A 13,899-nucleotide genomic window follows, 5' to 3' on the forward strand; every position below is an offset into this window, starting at 1 on the left:
AATATTAGAAAGTTATTTAGGGCAAGGATAGGGTCATATATTTCCTGTGTATTTTCTACTGGCTAGCACAATACTGGGAATACACCAAGCACTAAATAAATGCTTACTGAACTGCAATGAAGTAAAACGGTGCCGAGGTCCTATAATGATGAGGGTATAATGGAAGGTAAAGTCTGGAAAAAAAAAAGGGATGATACAGTAGAAATATCCTAATAGTGTCTCTGCTTTGAGCTTGTTTGTTCATGGTAATATAAAGAAATCAAAGGCCTTACCATCCTTCATCATCTTCTACTTCTGTTTCAGAAATGTCATTTTCAGGAGTTTCAGCAATTGCTTGAGTGAGTTTAGATTTAAACTGGTTCAGCAGCGCAAGGGTCTGAAATAACAATTAGACTGCTAAGTTTCCTGATAAGTATAAATATAATTTCAGAAGAGATATTTAAATTTGGTAGAAAAGAAAATATCCTTCCAGGATGTAAAACACTTAATTTTTTTCATTTTGAAGGAAAATAACAAAACTGCCTTCCAGCTGCAACAGTGATTGATATTCACAAACCTTGACATTGCCCCATTTGCACTTGCACTGACATTTTCCCTCAGGGATATATGACTATTTTCTGATTTGGGGAAAATAAGTTTGTTTATGTAGAAGACATTTAAACTTTAAAATGCATGCTTACTAATAGCTAAGTTTTTAGTGTCAACAAGATAGGGAGGTACTTCACTAAGACATGTGAAATCAAAACCAAAACACCAAAAACAAATAGTATTGAACAAATTTCCAAAAATATAAAAATGTCAATGTTGGGGAAGGTGAAATGAATGAACATGTTAATTGTTGGAAGGTGCGTAAATTGGAGTGACATCTTTGGAAAGTTTTTTATACATATCAGAAACTTTAAAATGATCATTCCCTTTGATTCAATAATTCCAATACTGGGAATACATGTAGAAAAATAATCTGAAACACTGAAAATGGCTTATGCAAAAGATGTGCACTGCAGCAATATTCATACAAGTGAAAGATGGAAACATGTTAAATGTCTATTAATAAGGAGCTAGATAAATTTGGTAAAAAGCAGCGAATATGTGATTACACTATTATTAAAATTATACACATGAAATATTATATGCTATTGTTAAGTGAAACAAGTAGGATATAAATATCACGTTGAGTGTGTTTTTGTAAAAAAGGGACTATTTCTCTGATATTTTTATTTTTGGCTCCAATGCCATTTGTAGGTAAGAGGAAACAGCAGGTGCCTGAAATTTTAATCACATTGTCCCCTGGCTATACCTTAACAGTTTGCTTCAGAATTTGAGCAGAGAATCAGAAATTAGAGAAGTTTTTTTTTATTCTATAGTTTTAAAAAGTACATAACTGTGAAATGGGATAAAATACTACCTGTCTAAAAAACTCAAGTTTCTATTTAAGATGCTGGTACACTGAATTCAGTACTAAAATACAGTTGACCCTTAAACAGCATGAGTGTTAGGGGCACCAACCCTCTGGGCGGTTGAAAATCCACTCATAACTTCACAGCCAGCTCTCCCTCAACACTGGTGGTTATGCAACCAACTGCAGTTGGTCTAGAACTGTAGTACGTATTTACTGAAAGAAATTCACATATAAGTGGACCCACAAAGTTCAAAGCTGTGTTGCTCAAGGGCCAACTGTAATTACATTTCCTAAGGAAAAATGTGTGTGATAGTTCAATATGTGAATAACAAATATAATAAAGAATCACAGTAACGTGGAGGCTCCAGAATTTATCTAAAATATCATTAAGACCGTGGTTCGTGAAAAAATTAAGTAGGTTTTGGTGGTCTAGAACCTAAGCTCAATAAAGACAGGTGATGTCAAAATAGCTGCAAGAAACAAAGGCAGTTATTGCTAAAAAATGATAGTGAAAAGTGCCTTATATGTTTCTGCAAAATTTAATGCCCACATGGACAACAGTGGAAAATATATACATTACCATAGTTGCTAAATGACATGAGTTTTAAGGAAAAACTATAAATTCTATAGAATATCTTCATAGGCATTCTGAGGGCTGCTAGCATGTTAGGGTTTAGATATTTTATGTTTCTAGAGTAGCAATTATAGGACTAAGCTCTTCAAACAATGTTAACAGATAAAGAAAACATCCTTTGTTTTAAAACATTATTCATTAAAAAAGCCTTTCACCTACAAACTTTTATTGTATTTGCTTTATAATAAGAAAAGTGATTATTGTAGAAATATTAGAAAACAAAGAGAAGCAAAACAAAAATATTTATTATCCCACTACTAAGAATAAGTAACCATTGTAGACATTTGGTATATATCCTTCAAGGCTTCTTAAGTGTTTCTGTGTGTGTATATATCTATATATTATAATAAATATATACCTCTACATGCCTATCTCTATATCTCTATATCTATCTATCTATCTATCTATCACTTAAAAGCAAACCCCATCAATTTTTGATGGTGGATTTTCACACACTTGTAAACATCTTTTCTGAGGGCATAAAGAAAAAATGAAAACAAAGGAGACCTCTTAGTGGAATGAAATTTTAAAACTTCCTAGAAAACTGCGCTAGACCTGGATTTTATTCTTTTGAGTTGAAAGTGGCGAGGCAGTCTGTTTTTAGAGCCAATTAACGTGCTATTGGTATTTGCTCAAAGAAGGAGGACTGGGACTATGACAAACGAAAAACATCCTCTCAGCCTTTCTTAATTTCTCCTATATTCAAGATTGGACTTTCTCTAGTTGCATTCGAAAGGCAAGAAAGGACACTAGGCAGAAAAGCTAACACCACAAAAAACAATGGGGCCCAATATAGGTTGAAGAAGATAGGATCTGCATGGAGGCATTTTTGTTTGGCATCGCCAGGGGAATTAGTCTTCTGGCTTTTGCTGAAGGAATGAAGGGCCAACCATTAACAGCATGCTCTTCAGCACAGAGCAAGCCTTCCCGGCATGAAGAAGCTGTGCTGTAGGGGCCTGCCCTGGCACACCTTGTGCATGCATATCTACATAGCAGAGTCTCTCAAATGGCCTCTGTGCTGCCAGTCCTGCCCCGGGTCCAGTCTACTCTCCATACTGCAGCCAGGTGGGAGGGATCTTCCCATAGTGCAAATGAGATCATATCACCTCCTTCCTTCGATGGCTCCCCATTGCTCTTAGGGTAAATCTCAACTCCATAATATGGCTCAAAAATATCTTGTGTGAACTGGCTCCTGCTTACCTCTCCAGCCTCATCTCTTTCTTTTTCTTAGTCTAAGTTCCAGTCATACTTAACATCTTTTAGTTCTTTGCAAAAGAGGTCAAAGACTCCTCATATACTGTCCCTTTAGTCTAGCCATGTTATGTCCTATCCAACCCTCAAAGCTCAGCTGACAAATCATTTTCTCAGGGAGGCCTTCCCAGATTCTTATGCCATGTTAGGTCCTACTGTTATACATTGACATAGTTTCCTGTATCTAACCTGTCATAATGGTCACCCCTTTTATTAGTATTACTTAACTGCCTCTTTTTCCTGATAGCTCAGAGAAGACAGGGATGTTTCTACCACGTTTACCACCAAATACAGTGATTAGGACGTGGTAGATTCTTAATAATTATTCACTAGGAGGGAAGAAAGAGGAATGCAAGAATAAGAGTGATCCTTCACATCTTTTGGTAGTACATTCAGAGGACTTTTGTGACTCCATGAAAACAAGTTAATAAAGTACTTTTTCTTAATTTCATTTGATGTGCCATTTCTTTTGAAAACTGCACATATTAGTTCTCTGTAATTACAATTTCCTATACCTGAATTCTTGTTGAATTTTCCCTATGACTATTTTCACACTGGGCACTGATGCATGATCTTCCTTACCAGTAATTAGGTGTCATTTATAATATAGTTCCGGATTAGATTAATTTATTCAAACAGGCTTGGGCTTTTAAATTTACTTTTATTTTGCCTATTTTATTTATATGCCTAAAATGGCATGTTCTCATGTATATATGGCAGCACCGAATATAAATAATTTTGGTCTGCCCCCTAGCTTTTCAACATAAAGAGCTGCTGAAGAGATTCATTTTATCAAGTGCCAAGTGCTGCATGGTGTTGACTCCCAAATTGATGAGCTCGCTTCCTGTCTTTTTTTTATTCTTGATTTCTGACAATCCTCTTACATTACTACTTAAAGATTCAGGAATGACTTTCAGTAAGCAGACTGTCGTGGTATTGTTTATGGTAGAAGTCAACTAGTGGACAAAGTGCCTTATTTACAGGCACTGTACAATTTCAAGTGGAGCTGCCTAGGCAGCAGGTGAGATGCTGATCCAGAAGAGATACCTTCATCATTTATAATCACCCCATCGCATAATATTCACTTAGTCAAAGGTTCTACCGGAGTATCTGGTAATATGTGGTTTTACTACGTTCCTTCCTGTGTTTAGTAAGGGAGTACAAGGTTGAAACCTGAAAGTTTTAGGCTTTATGCCTTTATGTCAGGAAAGAACTCTATCATCTGGATCTTTGCTTAAGTGGCCAAGGTCCTTGTCACTTCACCTGTATATTAATATATCCTTTTCCATTTTTAAGAGGTGATGTTTCCCCTTGTGTATAATCAAATTAGGCTCCATTAACACTTGAAGACAATTAAAAGGCAATGAACTGCGTATGGATTTTGGTTTGTGAAGTTACCTGGTCTTCACGGGAAGTTCCTTTCTTTGCCTGCTGCTTCCTCAAAGCTTCATACTTTTGCTTTTCTCGTCTGTATTCTGCAACAGCACCATCTGGAGCAGCCTCTTCCTCTGAGGAATAATAGAATAGTCTTAGGATAAATAGTAAAAAGGCTCTATGGAAGCTCCACAATGATTATCTAGATTAGAAACTGATTGATGTTAACTTATCAACCAATTTTATAAACATCTTTATTATATACTGTACTATTGTAGTTGTTCTCAACTGTATTTATTTGACTATAAAATCACCGATCTCACTTTTTTTCTTCAGTTAATTTTTTTTTATTTTTTATTTTATATTGGAGTATAGTTGATTAACAATGTTGTGTTAGTTTCAGGTGTACAGCAAAGTGACTCAGTTATACATATACATGTATCTATTCTTTTTCAAATTCTTTTCCCATTTAGGTTGTTATATAATATTGACCAGAGTTCTGCTATACAGTACGTCCTTGTTGCTTATCCATTTTAACTATAGCAGTGTGTACATGTCAACCCCAAACTCCCTAACTATCCCTCCTCCTAACCCTTCCCCCTGTCTATCTCACTTTTAAAATAATAAGCTATTCCTAAAATTCAGCAATACCATTTTACATTATTCTCTTGCCTTATAAGATATAATCTTTCAATATTGGTTGATTTTCCAATTACCTGCCACTTTTGCTCCCCAGTTAAAATAATAACAACAACAAACTATTTCAATTTAATGGCATCATAAAATATAAATATATCTAACAAAAAATCAGGACAGTTATCTAGAGCAGATAGAAATAATTTTTACTAAATTAGAAATTAGAAAAAAAAAATCTGTGGATTTGATCCTGCAGTAATTCCATACAAACAAAGATTAGCTAACATCTGGCTTCACAGAATACAGGTTTGCCTCAAAAAAAAAAAAAAAAGTACTAACATTTTACATTATGTTACATTTCTATATATTAATGAAAATTTGTGACTTAAGGAAAAAAAACACAAAAACCTATCTCTTCTCATCTTTGGCTGGCAAACCAAGATGAGCCCGTTGAAATCAAGAATACCAGTAATCTTTCTATTCAAGCCTTGGTTTGTTGCTTGCCTCTTTGTTACCTAGTTTGAGGAAAATAATTAATGAGTAATATATTAATAATCAGCCATTTTGTTCAAGAGATTGTCTAGTTAAAAAAAATGTGTGGACTAACAAACAAGTAGTCTTTTTATGTTTACCTAATATGATTTTGATGTTGGTCAAAGGGTACAAAGATTCAATTATGTGGGATAGAAAAGTTCTGGAGATCTAATGTACAGCATGGTAACTACAGTTAATAATACTGTATTATATAATTAAAATTTGCTAAGAAAGTTGATCACCACACAGACACACACACACACACACACACAAACTGTAACTTTGTAAGGTGATGGATATGTTAATTAGCTAGACTGTGGTAATCATTTCACAATGGTTTCTCTAGTTCTTAGTCTTCTGAGATTTTTAATTGTCTGGCTTTAGGATGTCTTTCCTCTCCTCCTGTTTTTATTTCTAGCCAAAATGAATAGGCAAACAGCTTGAGAATAGCTGTGAAATCAGCTGACCTTTCATTATATACATCTGTGATACCAAGATTAAGCCTGCTAAGGTTCCATCTGGACTGCATGGAAACTATAACCCAAACACTTCTACATGGTACACAGAGTCAAATGCAATGATATCTGCTGCACAAACTCAACTGTGTGAAAAATATGGTCAACTCTTCTATTTCCTAACTGAGTATATCACATCAGTATAAACTAATTCTGTTTATAGTGTGATCAAATGTTCACAGCACATTTATTTTTCATGTTTTTATTTCTTTTTTTTTTTTTTTTTTGGCGGTATATGGGCTTCTCATTGTTGTGGCCTCTCCCGTTGCAGAGCACAGGCTCCGGAAGCGCAGGGTCTGAAGCGCAGGGTCTGCGGCCATGGCTCACGGGCCCAGCCGCTCCGCGGCATGTGGGATCTTCCTGGACCGGGGCACGAACCCGTGTCCCCTGCATCAGCAGGCAGACTCTCAACCACTGCGCCACCAGGGAAGCCCCATGTTTTTATTTCTTAACACTATACTCTGAGTAATTTCCTTAGCTCTGTATTTCAGTTCACTAATTCTCTGTTTAGCTGTATCTAATCAGTTTTTAAGATATAAACTGAGTAATTGATTTTAATAATCATAGCTTAAAATTCTAGACACTTGTTATGTTTTATCTTTCAGATTATTCTTGGAGATCCTTCTATTATGTCTTCTGACTCTCTCCCCAGAGTGGTTATTTCCCCATGTGTTTTCTAATTTTTGACTGTGCGTGTACCTACAGCTAGAGCTACATCTTCATCATGCTCCATAGGAATCCTTGGCACCCAGGATTATGTAAGGAGTCCTACAGAGAGCTTTTGCATTTGTTTCTACCAGGAAATTAAGGGGTTCCATTAGTGCACAACCATTTTTTCCCCAAGTTAATTTCCTGGCTTAGGATTCCTGTACCATATAGGCAGTATACATTCAGACTTTATAGCTGTACCTTGTAGAGTTTTAGAGTTTTGATATTTTTTATGATAGGCTTTTCTTTTTCCTCCCACATATAGCTCTGAAAAATGACATGCTTCTTTGTGGCCTTCCTGACCAGGTGGACAGGTTTTTTAGTTCCTTCCTCTTTTTTTTTTTTTTGTGGTACGCGGGCCTTTCACTGTTGTGGCCTCTCCCGTTGCGGAGCACAGGCTCCGGATGCGCAGGCTTAGCGGCCATGGCTCACGGGCCCAGCCGCTCCGCAACATGTGGGATCTTCCCAGACCGGGGCACGAACCCATGTCCCCTGCGTCGGCAGGTGGACTCTGAACCACTGTGCCACCAGGGAAGCCCCAGTTCCTTCCTCTTTTGATCCAAGACTATATCTCTGTCCAAGTGTGAGATTAAAACCTCAGCTTCTAGCTATCAGAGCCTATGTCTGGTTCCAATATCCCCCTGGGCAACTGTAGTGTCAACTTGCCCACTTAATGCTCTGGTTATGCCTCACCTTTGTTTCTGGTACGTAGGAATTTTCTTTTCTTTCTTACCTTCTCTCTCCCCACCCCCTTTCACTTTCCCTCACCCTGCCAGCCCCCTCTCTGTCTCTTTCAAGTTTAGCTGAGTATTTAAATTGGACTGGATCATATTTTATCCAGAATTTCTATATATTTGTAGAAGGAGAAAGTTCTGTCTTAACTCAGTCCATGTTGCCAGAACAGGAAGTAGCACATTCATTTCTCATGTACTTGAATGCCCCTGAATAAACAAAAATTGAATAAGTGACTGGATGATTTTAGTCACATAAAACTAGCTAATAAAATATAAAAGGAGTTTGAAAAAAATCAGTTTAAGTACAGAGTGCTCTACTTCTGCTTTTCTTAAAAATCTCAATATATGCTGGATGATAATTCATAAATAATGATACAGTATGACAACTATTTGTTATTAACTGAAATTTCTATAAAATATATGCTAAATAAATAGGAATGAAGAATGGGAGAAAAAAGAACATTTAGTAAAAACCTACTATATGTTAGGTACCATGCTAAGGTTCTCTGACTATCCATGAAGAAAGTATCTATAAACCTATTTGACAAATTAGGAAATGGGATAAGACCACAATTAGAATATACTAAAGCTGGAACTTCAACCCAGGTCTCTATGATACTAAAATTCCACACTGTGCCCTACTGTCTTCAATTAAAACTTCAGTTCAGAAAATAAAATTTAGTAAGTGTTGCCCACATGCCTGACACTCTAGGAAATGCTATGAATGATATCTAAAGCATACATGATGCAGCCTTTTCATTCTAGAAAGTAATCTAAAGAGTAAAATAAACATAATATATGTAAAAATAGTTAAGAGATCAAGCCATTGATTGTAAGTATTATGTTGCTGATTCTTGGGTAGAATATTAGCCACATAGAGAGGAGTTAAAGCTTACCTATGTTATAGTGTTAGAATAAAAAAAATTTAATATCTTAGTGACCTCTGAGATAATATTAGGAAATATATATAAAAGGGTTTGGTGACAAGAATGTCCAACAACACTGTAACCATCAATTTACTACTAGAGCATCAGTTTGCTAGAGCACTAGAACTTAGCTAGTGTCGCATGTGGATTAGCAGCAGAACTTGGGCTAAAACTTATGTTCTGACTCCTAGTTTTGGTGACAATCTGTAGTAAGACTAAAGGTTCAATACTGCACTTTTCCCCCTGCGTGTTATAAAGAATGTCTCTAACTCTTCCCTAAGAACTAGTCAGAAATATAATCTTTGCTCCACTTGAATCTCTTCATTACAAAACCTTTTTGTTCTGAGCAGAAAGAAGTGATGACTACTCAATTATTGGTTACTTAGCTAATGAACCAATGGTATCCATCTATTACAAATCTCATTTTATAGATAAAAGGGCTTATACCCTCTACTGTCTCAGTACCAGAGCTCAAGGAGCTAAAAGCTTCAAGTAGCTGCACATTCATTCATTTAAAAAAAAAGTTTAGTAAGTGATTATTATGTGTCAGAAACTGTTAATAAAGCTACTTATAAATGATTTTAAATAGCTCTAGATCTACTATTTCAAGGAAATTTTTGAAAAATTCCCATAATAAAAACTTTTATATAAATAAAAGTAAATGTTGTTTACTAGTGATAATAGTAAACAACATTTGAAAACAAAAGGGACAGACTTTAGTGGATATAGAAAAATACCAAAGCTACTGACATCTCATCATACTTTGTATCTCATGATACTTTCTGGAAGCTACAAAGTATGTTTTAATCAAATTTTATACATACCAGATCTTAAATTAATTCTAGGAAAAGTACCAGAATTGAAAATAGCTAACATGATAGCTGACATTTCAAGTACTCACTATGTGCCAGATACTAGTACCTTGAATTACTTGCTGAATCCTCATAACCAACAACCCTATGAGGAAGTCATATTATTGACCCCATTTTGCTGATAAGGTAACTAGGGCAGTAAGAGGTTAGATAACTTATCTCAGGGATTATAAACTCGAGAATAAGAAACCATGCAGTCTAGCTCTAAAGTACAGACTATTAACCAGCTTGCTTATTTCTTCTTCATGTCTGAAACACAAGAAAACTTAGAAGAAAATATTCCAATCTGACATAAAAAGGCATCAGGTCACCATACTGGATGTGTCCTGATGAAATAAAGTCCTACCAACAAAAAAAGGTCCTGAATTCCTCCCAGACCATAATAAATGGGAACTGCAGTCTGCCAAACAGTGGGTTAATGAAAATAATTTCCTAGAAAGAGTTCTTTATGGCTTTTCTTGATTCTCCATAATTAATCATATATTGTCCTCATTTGAATTTTTAAACACTTTGTAGCTGCTAACTTCGTTATATCAGAGCTGCCTCTTTGTACTGCCCCCCTCGGCTATAAACTCAAATGGCAGGGACAGTGCCCTGTTTGTGGACTAGTATATCCCTAGCATGTAGTATGTACTCAATAAATAGTAGCTGAATGGACAAATGAACAGAGTGAACATTTTTAGATCTTAAATTACAACAGTGTGCATGGTTGCCTTATAGCTCTTGCTGGATAGAATGGCTCCTTGAGGGCCTTGTAGGGGGTTAGGTCCCCTAGTGTACAAATACTTTTTCTGTAGATAGCTGCCTAATTAAGTTGAGTTGTAAGGAATTAGATGATTTCTGACACTTATTAAATAGTGGTGAGAGGAGTAAAAGTCAACTTGAAGGCAATTATCCCTCATTAAGCCCTTGAGCACTGAGCTTTCTGAGTAGAATCCCTGTAAGAGCTGCAGCCATTCATTGCAGCCATTGAATAAATGTAGCCATTCATTGAGGCTTCATCTCCTTGAGGAGCTACTGGGGCTAAACTACATATCCTCCACCCCAGTCAAAATGCCTGTTTTTTGGTTTGTTTTAGTAAGAAAATCCATTATAGAAATGGTAACAGGGGGAATATTCTGTGACATTAAAATGAGAGCCTACATATATATATTCATAGTTATAATCCATAATATTTATTGAGTGAACCTGTACTAATTTTGTTTTGAAGATAATTGAAAGTGTTTAGATGATATCTTTAAAAGGTGAATAAGAAGAAAACTGGTTTCTCTATCCACTGAAACTGCTCAAATAAAAACTAATTCACAATAAAGAAACTATATAATGGAGGTATCTATATGCACATTTATGAAGAGTAGGCAGAAGTTTAGGCAAAGACTGGGCTAAAAGTTTAATTTTTTTCTGTACTATGAACTAAAGTAAGAAATCTGCAATTTATTAATTTCATTTAACCTATTTTTATTTTCAGCATATTTTTAATTCTACAAATCAAACAATGCTGGCTCCATCTGGTGGTCAAGATAAGCCTCTGTAGCTTCATGAAAATCAGTCAAAACTGGTTAAATAATTTAGGGACTACATGAAATAATATGCTTGAACATTGAACACTGAAGTATGCTTCAGCACCGAACGTTAAGTGGAATTGCCTACATTTACACAAATTTTTAATTTTTCTTTCTCTGTTGTTCATCGTAGCCTCATTTCTTCATGTTATTTTGGAGTTTAAAATAATTCTCAAAAGAAAGTAATATAGAATATTTTCCTCTGTGTTTTTCTATTAGCTGATTTGAGAAATGTGAAGGTAACAAGTTATAAAACAGTTAAATTTATCCACATTTTCAGACTGTATTCCATTTTGGAATATAAACTATAAAAATACTGATTTTCAGTTGTATTTTCCATTAGGCACTTCCAGGAGGGCTGGCTAGTGAATATATGATAGTTCATATCTAGTTTTAAATTTAGTACAAAAGGAATATGTCCCGAATCACAAGACAAAAATATTAATACTAAGAAGTTCTTAGAGGGTAATAACTTGCTCATTTTACAGATGAGAAAACTGAGGCTCAGCGAGGTTAAATGATTATGCCAAGCTGGGAATATCAGAAACCAGATTTTTTGATAACCCAATGTTGTTTCCTCTCTATATACACTGCTATGTGTACTTTCTCTCTGTAGTACATAATCACTGCAGATATATGTCATTACAATCTAACAATCACTTTGAAATTCTATACAGTTGTCCCTCAGTATCTGTGGGGAATTGGTTCCAGGACCCCCAATGCCCATACTGAAATCCAAGGATGCTCAAGTTCCTTATATTTGCATATAACCTATGTACATCCTCCCTGTACATCCTCCCATCTCCTTTAAATCATCTCTAGATTACTCATAATACCTAATACAATGTAAATGCTACGTAAATAGTTGCTGGTGTGCAGCAAATTCAAGTTTTGCTTTCTGGAACTTTCTGGAATTTTTTTCTTCCCAGAATATGGTCTACCCAAGGTTGGCTGAATCTGTGGATGGGGAACCCGTGGATATGGAGGGCTGACCGTACATTTACAGTACACTGTGACCGTTTATAAAATGGCATGAATATCCAATATAGGTGTAGTTCTCTAATTAGAAGTTTTCTTAATTTTTACTTTTGTTACTTTCCCTTAAGATATTAGTAATTAAAAAAAAAACTTGTTTTGAAAGCTCCACTCCTTTCCAAATACAAAATTTTGCCTTTTTTTTAGAGTATTATATATTGCTTTGTTGAGTTTATAATTCAAATAGCAGTCATGTTGGTAATAACTTATAGTCATAACATCACATAAATTAATTACCACAAAGTATATATTACATTAAAAATCAACTCAAATAAAGTTAAGTGAACTTATCTAATGAATTAAGAGATAAGAGAACTTAGATTGGTAAAAACAGGTTCTGAACACTAAACATTAAATTGATTTAAATTAGGCTTAATTGTCTTATCTTTTACTAATGAAGTTTTTAATTGTACAGACTCTCTGATAAGCTTTTTATCAGATGTTTCTCCATTCTTATTAATAATGAGCACAAGAAACAATTACAATATATAAATAGGTACTGAGGGACATGAATGGCTTCTCTTCTGGGGGCTCCAGCTTCCCACCTGTTGGCTGTAGTCTGTGCTCCTGTTCACTTTTACCTCATTCCCCCTCACGTGGACTTCAAGACCAGCACAAGGTTGATTGATGTTGCCCCCAGGCCCCTCAACAGAGCACGCTTTGTATTTCTCCATATGGTGTGACCCACAATTCTTGTAGTTTGATGGCCATTTTGACAACATCCCTAGGTTGCCCTGTCATTCTGGGTGTGGAACCTACAAATTATATACTCTATGTTTTAGCAATAAGAAGAAAGCCCCGAATTCTTCAAGATATAAAGATTTCATGAAGCCAATCAAGGAGAACACTAAAGAAAGAATTGCTATCTAAAAATCACCTAAGGCTATGGTTAACCTAGCAAATTCAACACTGCAGAATATCATGCTTGCTAACAGTACTTAAAGGAGGGTTCTATTATTTTGTAATAAACTCATGAGATACTTTTCTTCAAATAATTATGAGGGTTTCCAAACTGGTTCAAAATAGTCCTCATGTGTGGTATGTCAGAGTATTCTTCCTGTTCTCTATGTGACTGAGGAAACTGAAGCAATAAAGTGGCTTCTAAAATACAAGTACGACCACTACTACCAGCACCATCACCAGTTTTTAAGACCTAGCATGTCTGAGATACAATACTAGGAACTCTCTGCCTACTTTCTCACTTAACTTAATGCTGTAACAACAGAAGGAGTATTATTGTCTCCGTTTTATGCATGAGGAAACAGAGGTTCAGAGATGTTAAGTATCTTGCCCAAGGTTATATGGCTAATAAATGATAGAGCAAGGAATTGAAATCAGGGCTGTCAGACTTCAAAGCCCATGCCTTTTCTACCCTATTATACTGCAGACAGTTATGGAGGGGGGCACTGTTATGTATGAGAGTGAGGGACACAAAGGCAGTTCTGATGTGGAGGAGCTTATAGGCTGGAAAGTGGATAAGACATACTCTTTAACTGTGTGGTGGTGCAAATGACATATGAGAGGTCCTGATAAAGTACTTATAAAATTTATGCAGAGGAGAAGAGGGAAAGTTGGGTGGAGGAAGTGGCAGTATAACTGGGCCTTAAGGGAGAAATAAGATTTAGCCACAGAGGTAGAAGAGACAACATAACCAAAGCATGAAAGCAACACAGTGCAGGATACACACGAGGAAGAGGAAAAATGTTTTGTGAAAATGAA

At 35.7% G+C, this 13,899-nt stretch overlaps 1 protein-coding gene across 5 annotated transcripts in view; it reads right to left on the reverse strand.

The window, feature by feature from the left end:
- Positions 1-13,899, reverse strand: part of CWC27 (CWC27 spliceosome associated cyclophilin) — a 237,885-nt gene that overhangs the window by 67,582 nt on the left and 156,404 nt on the right. For all 5 annotated transcript variants that reach the window (XR_003431668.1, XM_027101020.1, XM_027101021.1 and 2 more), the window contains 2 exons: positions 4,683-4,792; positions 273-376 (listed from right to left, as the gene is read on the reverse strand). Coding sequence is in view for 4 of the 5 variants with exons in the window: in XM_027101020.1 (XP_026956821.1) it covers positions 273-376; positions 4,683-4,792 (214 nt within the window). In the remaining variant the exon portion in view is untranslated. The remainder of the gene's footprint in view (positions 1-272; positions 377-4,682; positions 4,793-13,899) is intronic.

This window comes from Aethalodelphis obliquidens, unplaced genomic scaffold (genome assembly GCF_003676395.1).
Source record: "Aethalodelphis obliquidens isolate GAN/ISIS:26980383/991018 unplaced genomic scaffold, ASM367639v1 scaffold4, whole genome shotgun sequence".
NCBI classification, from domain to species: domain Eukaryota; kingdom Metazoa; phylum Chordata; class Mammalia; order Artiodactyla; family Delphinidae; genus Aethalodelphis; species Aethalodelphis obliquidens.